The sequence below is a fragment of the Pangasianodon hypophthalmus genome, chromosome 5 (assembly GCF_027358585.1).
Source record: "Pangasianodon hypophthalmus isolate fPanHyp1 chromosome 5, fPanHyp1.pri, whole genome shotgun sequence".
Classification (NCBI taxonomy): Eukaryota; Metazoa; Chordata; class Actinopteri; order Siluriformes; family Pangasiidae; genus Pangasianodon; species Pangasianodon hypophthalmus.
The window spans coordinates 16874751-16885824 of record NC_069714.1 but is presented as its reverse complement, the minus strand read 5'-3'; the positions used below and the strand labels follow the sequence as shown (position 1 = coordinate 16885824).

The 11074-nt window shown below is 38.9% G+C and overlaps 2 protein-coding genes across 3 annotated transcripts in view; one reads left to right on the top strand and one right to left on the bottom strand.

Annotated features, from left to right (window-relative positions):
• Positions 1–1055: 1055 nt before the first annotated feature.
• On the bottom strand, positions 1056–2445 carry rprma (reprimo, TP53 dependent G2 arrest mediator candidate a). The gene has a single exon (XM_026912794.3). It carries the CDS (start codon positions 2157–2159, stop codon positions 1836–1838), a length of 324 nt encoding a protein of 107 aa, XP_026768595.1. The 5' UTR covers positions 2160–2445; the 3' UTR covers positions 1056–1835.
• A 4089-nt stretch (positions 2446–6534) lies between these two features.
• The window catches only part of galnt13 (UDP-N-acetyl-alpha-D-galactosamine:polypeptide N-acetylgalactosaminyltransferase 13), a 41415-nt gene continuing 36875 nt past the window's right edge, over positions 6535–11074 (top strand). The window contains exon 1 of one of the 2 annotated variants that reach the window (XM_053234544.1): positions 6535–7182. The gene's annotated coding sequence lies outside the window, so the exon portion shown is untranslated. The remainder of the gene's footprint in view (positions 7183–11074) is intronic. The other variant, XM_026912793.3, reaches the window with a different exon arrangement.

Here is an 11074-nt window from a genome sequence, read left to right as displayed (position 1 = left end):
GTGTTGTTGTTTTTTTTAATTTTTTTTTTTTTTATAAAACCTGAAAAAAGGGTGAACAACACATACATAACTAGCTCCTGTTAATTTAAATAGGAATGATGTGCTTGTGATCTGGCTAGATCTATATAAGTGTGCCTTTTCCATTATTATTCACTGTGAAGTTAGCAAGCTCACAGCTCTCTCACACTCTTATAAATAGGTCTGGCTTACAGCTGGCACATCTACTTAATCACTGACATTCTGCCTCGTGTGGTAAACACATTTAGAAAAGATTTACAAGCATTTGCTTGTTTTTAGAGTCTATAATACACTACGATGACCACCATGAAGGAAAAACCTGCTATTAGGCCCCAGAAGTCGACCACTTGATAAACTATTGACAAATTGAACTTGTGTATTGGAGTTAGTTTACTCCTGAAGTCGAACTGATGACTTATTCATAGTAATTCAGTCAGGCAAATCTGAACAACAAAAGATTTACTTATGTAAGGCAACTCTTCAAGCTGCTCAGTTTCATCAGTAACTTACTCTTGTAAGCTACACAAGCCATCAGTCAAACAATCACCTCAAGAATGTTCCATAATTTATTTAATCCAGTGTAATGATATATGCTTGTTGTGACATTGTATGAACTGACTCAGCTGTTGAGAATGTTTTTCACCCTCCTTTAAAAATGTGAATTAGATGATTCAAAGAGAGATTAGTGTAGACAGACACAGCTTATGATTCACTTTGTAAGTAATAATCAGAGACAATGTAAAAAGCAAAAGCTTTAGACAAAATCCACTAAATGGCAGAAATGCCCCATGATGCAACAGTAACTAATGATGAAAGAGCACAGGTGCTCTAATGATAGACTTTTCCCCACTGGTATCCCATTTAAACACTAACTGTCCCCATAGGGGAGTGTGTGTGTGTGTGTGTGTGAGTGTGCATATGATACATTATATGATACAATGCAATATATTTGACAGCACACACACACACACACACACACATATATATATATATATATATATATGTGTGTGTGTGTGTGTGTGTGTGTGTGTGTGTGTGCATATGATAAATTATATAATGACACAATGCAATATATTTGACAACACACACACACACCCACACACCCACTGACCACAGAACTGGTTCTATCTGGATTATGAATGAATAAATGAATGAAGAATGAATTATATTGCACGTGTCTTATTTAAACAAGTCTTATTTAAGCTCACTCATGAAGTAAATAACTGTTATAACGCAATAAACTGTAGTTTGCGCACACGACACTGCTACAGCTGAACTCATCCCCGCTTCTGGAGGTGTAGCAAAGATCATAAAAATTCGTGCGGAAACATCTTTTCTGTACATTTTTCAATCTTTTATTCCATTAAACGTGAAACATTATATGTAGCCTATCAATTTAAACAAACGCACATCTGTGCAGTTTTACAAAACTGTAATATAGTCATAAAAATACAGTCAGAAGTGCGCACGGCTTGTTGCACACATGCACCACCCATCCGTGCGCAAAAATACTCTGGGTAAATAAATGTGATTTGGAACATAAATATGACAGTTCAGGCGGCTGGCTTCATAAGTCCGACCTCCTTGTGATTTCGGTGGCGTGCACATAAAATGTGCAGTGTGTTCAGTTATACACTTTGGCTGAAGAGGAAGTTGGAAAGAGGAAGCTGGTTTCTCCACCATCACACGACACCAGACTGTGTTCTGCTGCAGCACAAGTTACTGCGCGTTCTGGACGCAACTTCACCTGGATTTACTGCAAAGAGAACCGGGCGCGTCCATGTCTCAAGTTTGCACTTCTGGAAGCGCAGCGCGCGCTAATACACGCTCACTATCACCGCTTCCACTTCTTTACTCGGTCGCCGATCCGTCACCAAAAAGTTAATCATCCCCTCGGACTTGATGAGGAGGTTGCAGCCGAGGAAGAAGATGCCGAACACCACGGTGAGAGACAGCACGCACATCACGGCGATCTGCACGGCTCTCATGATGAACAAGCTGCGCTCATCGTCCGGTGCCGCCGCCGCGAAGCCGTCGTCCGTCACCACCGACGAGAAGTTACAGCACGACAAGATCTCCTCAGTCCGGTTGGAAAAAATACCGCCGTCCGTTTGGTTAAACGTCGTACCGTTCATTTTCATTTCCGTTCCACGGCACACAAGTGCTCACTTCAAAAAAAAATAAGCGACTAATAAAACATATATATATTAAAAAATTAATTCAAAGCGTCCAAAGAGTCTTATTTCAATTCTTGAAGTGTGAAACCGGATCAGAAGTGGTGAGAAGTGTGCAGGGAGAGACGCTCCACAGACCTGCCGCTCTGCGCACAGCATCCCGTGATTGCGTGTCAAAGACGGAAGTAATGAGGCGGCGCGCGCCCGGTGCACACAGGCAATGGGATATTGTACCTGCTGGGGAAACCATTTATGGTGGAGATGAGAGGCGCGCGCGCGCCCGTCCTCACACACACACACACACACGCGAAGTCGTCGGCGCTGGGACTCGTGCCAAATGGCGCCACCTAGAGCGAAACCACGACGGGCAACTTACAGGTGGGTCTCAGTTTTCCATCTCATCACACTCGACAGGATCTCATACAATTGAAGCCATCCGCGTAAGGTCCATAGCAATAACTACAAATGCAAAACGCCGTTACTTTTAAATTGGAATGTTAAAAAGCATGCCTCTGGAACTGTGGAAGCATTCATGGCCTGCACAGCAATTATTAAAAAAAAAAAAAAGAATGTCAGCGGTATGGGATATCTGACAGGATGCTGCAACAGAAATGCCATAACTTTCTACTAAAAAAAAAAGAAGCCTAGTACTTTGTAATGGTGCAACCTGGAAATGAACTTCATTAGGATTATATGTCATGAATCTGCACAAAATAGCCCATAAAACTGAAGTGAGAGGAAATGTAAATATAGTTAGCTAAATTCTTTTCAAATAAAAACATTGTGCAAGTTAAAAACATTGTTCAAATAAATCATTGTTCAGATAAAAAAAATTGCAAATATTAGTAGCCAGGAAAGGCATTAGTCAAAGAAGCAACCAAGAGGCCAAGAGTAACTCTGAAGTAGCTAGAGATATATATAGCCTACAGCTCAGAGGGACATCCAAAAAGTTGGGCTTCATGGAACAGTGGTGAGAAGAAAGCCATTGTTGAAAAAATGAATATGAAATCCCATGTGGAATTTGCCAAAACACTCAAGAGTGGAAAAAAGCACACTGGTCTGATAAGACTAAAATTGGACATTTTGGCATTGGTAACCTAACATTGCTCATCACTCTGAGAACACCATCCCCACAGTGAAGCATGGTGATGGGAGCATCATGATCTGGGGATGCTCTTCATCAGCAGGGACAGGTAAACTGGTTAGGGTTAAGGGAACAATGGATGGATTCAAATACAGGACAATCCTAGAAGAATACCTGATAGAGCCTGCAAGAGACTTGAGACTGGGGAGGACGTCCACCTTCCAACAGGATAATGACCCAAAAAATACTGCCAAAACTACGCTAGAAAACCAAGAATCTGAATGTGTTAGAATGGCCCAGTCACAGCCCAGACCTCAATCCTGTAGTGAATCTGTGGGAACTACTGGGGGTGAACTTACTACTTACTTCTGCAACCAACAAATGGCTCCTTTTTTAAACTAACCACCTAAATTTGTGCCACAATACTTTTCCACCTTTAAATGTTAGATGTATTGCGTAAACCAAATGGTAAAAACACCCAATTAAATCAATTTCAGTTGCAAGTTATAGCACTATATAATGTAGGATCATTGGTGATGAATCATTTCACTGCTCAGAGCTTGGAAATACTGCTTATAGTAATATCAGCTGAAAAATATACTGCAGTTCAAATGGTAATGTCAAATATATTAATATCCTACATATCTGACATTTATAGACTTGTAAAAAAGTAAAATGGTGGGTGGATGGAGGGAGAGACAGACAGACAGACAGACAGGCAGCCAGACAGACAGATAGATGAATAGAGTACTCAACATTCAGTGATAGTGGCAAGGAAAACTCCCTCAATGTATAAAGAGTGACACTTGAAAGGGAATGCATCCTCTGTCTGACACCAGACATTTCCATTGAGAAGGCAAACAACAGTGATACATAATGATACATACAGGATGTCAAAAAAATGAACATACTGTGTACAGGAGTCTTGCTATAAGTCAGATTTAGGTGTACTGAAACATCTTATAATCATGACAACAGGTCTTGGGAAGTGCAAGTCTCTGGGGCATACAAGTGAGATTATTCACTGAAGCAGGAAGGTGAATCACAAATGTTAATTGCTCTAAGATGAATAAGTAGGTAGGTAGCGTTGCTGCATCACAGCTCCAGGATCCTGGAAGAGTCATAGAAACCAAATAAGAGAAAACATGGAATTTGTATTATTTATGAACTTCCTGATTTAAATGTGTCAAATATAATTTTCTTTCAATAAGGCAAAGTTTAAGCAACAGTTTACATTTTTTTGAGGATGTCATTATGTTAAGAATTGCTTATTACTTACTTATTGCTTATATTTAATGGAATCAAGCTGCCAGCAGCAACATTTGTAAACATTTTTGGACACATTTTTAATTCAATTATTACATAAAGTGGACAGAAAGCATTGTAAAGATACTTTAGAGTCGTAGGCTGCAGAACTGCTAGCTGAAATAGCTATGATGTGACTGGCTAACCTGTACCTTAGATAAATAATGCTGCATTTTTAGTAACTAGTTTGTCTGACATTGGTTACCAGTATTTCATGTCAGTTCTTCAAATTACCGTGTGCAGTAATAATGGCACTGTAGCTTTCTATCTATTGTGAATGACACTATTTAGAAAGCTAACGCTAGCTAATTATTGTATAACTTACTTGGCTGGTGCCTGAATCTCCTGTAAAGTTCTTCATTTCCCTGTAAAAGTTTCGTGTTTTATGGCAACTTTGTTTTATTGTAGCCTGTCATAAATTTCATAGTTTCCCTTGTTTCCAGCATTCTTCCAAAACTGAATTTCTGTAAGATATTTGCATATACTTTCAGATGGCCACATCACACATAGTTTCCTGTGAGCCAACAAATGCCAGCATTATCCATACCGCTTATCTTACACATGGTTACGGAGCCTATCCCAGGTGACTCGGGGGATGGGTGAGGGACCCTGGACGGGGTTCCAACCCATCTCCGGGCACAATCATACACACACACTATGGACAATTTAGAGATGCCAATCCACCTACTGACTGGGGGAGGAAACTGGCGTACCCGGAGGAAACCCTTGAAGCACAGGGAGAGCATACAAACTCTGTGCACACTCTGTGACCTCAAAGATTTAGGTCAACTCTCCATTTCCAATGGCTGGAATAGAAGAGTTGACACCTTTTGGTCTTAAATACCAGCCATACACATTAGTGCTATTACAAGCCTAATCTCAAAGGACTGCTTGACAGTAAAAACAAATGTAAATTTTATCACAAATAAATAAATATTCAGTTATGTTCATGAACAATTATTGCCTGAAAAAAGCCTTCAGGCCTTCAGAATAAAGATATATTTCAAATCCACTAGTAATAAAACAAATATTGTTTATCTTTCCTTTATGTTGAGACTTTCTTCATACAGTACCATAGTCTTGTGTTTATATCATGACCATACCATAGTCTATTGTGTTTATATCATGACCACATTATTTATTATAGAAATGTAGATACACACTGCTGCATGACCACTGGATGTCACTATCACCTAAAACGGAGTCTAAAAAGGATCACATCACAGTATTTTCTCACTACTCTGTAAAATATAGGCCTACATTAAGGATACAAGGCTAGATTTAAATAGACATGGGGCCAACAAAGAAAAAAATGATAACAAATGAAGGACATCTCTGTTTACACCATATTTATTTATTAAAGCCACTGGAATTTTTTATTCCTGGTCCACACTTAGAACCCAAACCTACACTGTGTCAAAGAACTCGAAACATTATATGTAATATAAACAGCACTCCTTAAAAAAAAAAAAATAAATAATATAAAATTTGCAGTTAGATCCACAGTTGACATTATTTATGCAATTTTTTTTAAAGTCTACCTATAAACATCCTATAAAAACACATTAGTGTGAGTGTTGTAATTTCAAACCCAGTGCCCAGTAAAGCTATGAACTTTAATAAGTAAATAATTATTAAAGCAATGTGGCTATGTGTCACAGACCTCACTGAGAACCTCCCATCACCATGCTTCACTGTGGGGCTGATGTTCTCAGGGTGATGAGCAATGCTGGGTTTCTAATTTAAAAAAAAAAAAAGAAATCCAGTTTTATTTTGATCAGACCAGTGCTTTCTTAACCCTATGACAGTGCTGCAGGAATACACCAGAAAATGCTGAAATTTCAATTTTCGTTGAAATGATCATGTGATGCTATATAGATATTAGATTCCCTATATCACGCAGCCCGTGTTAATATATTCTCTTCATTTGCTCCACAGGCGAAAAAGTTTGTACACCCCTGAGCTAAAGCGTCTCTGCACGTGCCGAATGGAGCCTATATACTGTAGAGCGCGCATCCCTGGTGCGCATGCGCGCTAGCCTCATGACAGGCACGCCTTTTCTCCAATGAGAGAAACTGTGCCAGTTTGTAAGCGTTTCACTCAAATCAAACCTATTAGGCTAGGTACCTGTTTCCTAGCTCACAAATCCAGTGCAAGGACATTGAGATCTTGCGATTTATCTAGAGTCGATGGGCGGTGGAGTGTCTGCGGCTGTTCCACGGGCTGGCATCATTATGGAAATGTAAGAGTTATGAAGAGGAATGATACAGCTGGAGCCTCGGAGGAGAGCCGTGTGTAGGGCATGGATGCAGCTAGCACCATGGAGCATCCGAGTCAAGGAATGATCAAGCTTTCCCCTTAACCGGAGCTGTCAGTGCATCAGCAAGCCATATCCGAGCCCCAGCCATATCTTAGACACTACGTTATGTTTATGCATATAGCCATATCAGTGTTATATAGCAGCAGATACGTGAGCCAAGCAATGCTTTCTGTTGGGATTATCAGGAAATCTACAGCCATCCAATCATAATTAGAGGACAAGCGACCAGATGCAACACGTTGCTGGCTGTCATTCATCCGGATAAAGATTTATTCTGTTCAGTAAGTGTGTGTCACCTTCACTGAGCAAGTTGCTTCCTTCTAGAAATGTGTTTATCTTGGGTAATAACCTTGCAAGTCAAAAAACTAATGCAGTATATTATTGTTGTGTTGTTGTGTTTAAACTACACTGAGCTAAATGACAGATAATAGTATCTGACTACTGATAGTATTTGTCTGACACATACTATTACAACTACTACTACTACTACTACTAATAATAATAACAGTAATAATAAGAATCACTCATTCATTCATCTTCAGTAACTGCTTTATCCTGATCAGGGTCACAATGGGTCTGCAGACTATAGTAATAATAATAATAATAATAATGATAATAATAATGGGGGGCATGTTTGCCTTGCACCTCTGGGGTTGGCGGTTCGAATGCCTCCGGGGCTTTCTCCGGGTTCTCCGGTTTCCTCCCCAGTCCAAAGACATGCATTGTAGGCTGATTGGCATTTCCAAACTGTCCGTAGTGTTTGAATGTGTGTGTGATTGGTTTTGACTGTAATCGTTTGGCACCCCATGGGCACCCCGTCCCCCGCCTTGTGCCCCGAGTTCCCCGGGATAGGGTCCAGGCTCTTCCTATGAAGGTTAAGCGATATGGAAAATGGATGGATAATAATAATAATAAGAAGAAGAAGAATTTCAGTTAAGCACATTAAAAGGTGTAGATAGCTAGAGGAATGCATACAATAACACAAACACTACATATAAGAAAACAAACAAAAATTTTAAGTATGCATGTCAAACAAATTATTATAATATATGATAAAGATAGGACTAATTTCATTTCAATTTGGATATTAAGTACCATGTGAAGCGCTACTAAATTTCAAAACTTTTGAAACACGTTTCTTACTTCAAACTGTGTTTCAAACTGTGAGCATTTGCACTGGCCCACTTTTGCCCATCCTGCACTAATTTCTTAATTTTAGTTAATTTCTCTATTTTTATTTTCCTAAATTTTTATATTTTTATATTTATGCTCATAGTTTTCATAGGTTTATAGTTTCTTTATAGTTATGTTTCTCATTTAATTACTTTCTCTTCTCTCTTTTACTTTCTTATCTTACCTTACAATGTTTACCATATTATTATTATTTTTATTTCTTGTATTTTACAGTACACCAAGACAAATTCCTTGTACATGTAAACCCATGGTACTTGTGATTCTGATTCTTCTGATTCTGATTCTTACTAGCAAATCTTAGGCTACTTTTGTTGTTACGTGTTTACCTGGACCTGAAAAATGTGACAAAATTATAGAGCACTGATCAAGATATACTCAGTGGAGCTGGAGGTCTCAGTACAGTGTTATTATTATTCAACTAACTGGCATAAAATGCTTTAAAATAGTACATAGTGCATGGTGTGAGTAGTCAAACTCTTGTCTTGCAAATCCACAACAGTTCACATTTTTTTTAACATGTCCTATTCAACTCTTCAGCTAAATATCATTCCTTTCATCAGTAGAACAAGTTGGGATGTAGCAGGTAATAATTAAACTCGGGCTCTGTAGTGCCAAAAGTTCAAATGTTACAAAACAATGTTTTTGTATTCCTGTAGGCTGTGGTCTTCCCAATATAGAAAGTCTAATTACAGTTGCGTTGGACTATATTACTAACAGTCCAGTTCATTGTGACATTGCATTGCTTGCAAATTAAAAAGGTCTTGTTGACTGTACAGCAGTGAATCATGCTAGGGATCAGCGTTCAGCTGAGTGTTTAATTAAGATGCACTCAGTGGCGTTTTCAGGTTTTGGGTTACAGGAAACTAATGATAATGGCTACAGGGTCTCAAAAACAAGGTAACACTACACCAGCAGTTTGTTCATTAAATGATTTGCATTGAAGATCAGGAGGATAAGGCCTCTATGCTGTGTTGTGTGCATCCGCATTTCTGTGGATAAAGTATTTAGTTAATTATTAAAACTGAAACTAAGAAGCATTATCAACTGACTAGAATGGAGAAAACAGACTAGAATGTCGTTTTATTACTCTGTGTTCAGGTTTTTAAGGTCGTTGTGTTCCGGTGTTTTTGTATGAAGCACAAGATGTGTTGTTAGTTTTTTATTTATTTATATATATTTTTTAAAACTGACATTGGTGAATCAGTTTTGGTTGGTTTGGCACTAAGATATGTAAAAGCATCTCTGTTCAGTTGTCAGAAATTTGCTGCAGATCATAGGTGCTGTTAAAGCTTTTAGGATTGGCATTTGCTGCACCTTCTTCAAATCTTGTGCTTAGTGAAGAGAAGATCAAGGACAAAGCACCCTTAAGCTTTACTGCGCAACTACAGACTACTCTGAAAATATTTTCTCTAAGACAGAAGTAGCAAAAACTATCCAGCCCAAGGCTGAATTTTTATACTTGCAATATGCTCTGTGGAATACTCTTACTGAGACATTGAACAGACTGACTTTATGCTTATCATTTACCCATACTAACAAAGCTTTCTGTGTTTCTTTTATCAAGATTCTCATCTCCATGCATCTTTGAGCAGGCATTCAACTTCATTGACATATTTCAGAACATGATAAAGGTGCATGTTTTTGAGTCTATAAAAAAGCTCAGAAAGCTTTGATATTGAGAGTGATTTGTAATTGTAATGCAGGTCAGTCTTGTTTTGCTTGTATGCTTTGCTCAGTGGACAGTGAAGGCCCATCCATGCAGATGGCTGCTCTAATAACTGTGCCTTTCCAGCAGAGACTCAGGAGTACAGCCCTGGCCTGTGGCATGACTGGTGGAAATACACCCATAACACAGAGCTGGTCAACCAAGCAGAATGCCAGAAAAACAGTCGTGGTCCAATTTGAGGTCTCAGTCTGAGTGTGTGAGAGAACGAGAGAAAGTGGTCTGCTTGAGCTGTTAGGTTCAGTGTTGTGCACATATTTAAGTGAGTCTGATGTAATTAGCATTCAACGCTTGAATCAGCCAAGCCTATCTCGTTTCATTAGAGGGAGAGAGAATAGTGAGATAACACATGAGAAGTGAAGGTTAGATGGAAATGAGATTATTTGTTTTCCCTCCAGGGGCAACTGGGAAGGTGTGGAAAAAAATGTCCATTCTGACAAGCTCTATCACGCATGTATCTCTGACTATTCTCTCCTGACTTCCTCTTGTGACTAATTCAGCGTCAAATCCTTTTGTTTGAGATACTTCCACTTGCCCAGGCAGATGAGAATATGATCAGTGAGTGTGAGCAGGTGAGAATAGAGCAGAGACAGCTTATCTGTGATATGTTATCTTAGTGAGCTTAACTGAATCATTCATTTTCTGTAGGCACTTTATCCTGGTCGTGTAGATCCAGAGCCTATCCCTGGAATACTGGGTGTGCGGCGGGAATACACTCTGGATGGGACACCAGTCTGTCACAGGGCATCATGCACACACACACATTTCCACCTATGAGCATGTTTTTGGGAGGCGCGAAGAAACTTGACTTTAAATGCATTACCGTATATCTGTTTTATTTATTTATTTATTTTACCTGATCACGTTCCTTACACTAGTTGTTCTCATCCCTACTAGCTGAAACTCCCCAAAACTTTTGCAATCCCATCCCTCTCCCTCAGGACTTTCCTTAAATCATACTACAGCAACCTCTGTTTCTCCCTGCAGGGACTGGATATGTAATCCAATCCAGTTGTAAACATGTTACATTGCTTCCTCTGCTGCCAGTCCTCACATGTTCATAAATTTATCATACATGACAGCTATAAAAAGCACAGAAGAACATTACATTTCTGTGCTTCTGCAGAAATTCACGTAGAAAATGACTAACAACTAATTTATTCTAAGCAGCACTGTACACACTGACACACACTATATATATATATATATATATATATATATATATATATATATATATATATATAACCTGTGTGTCA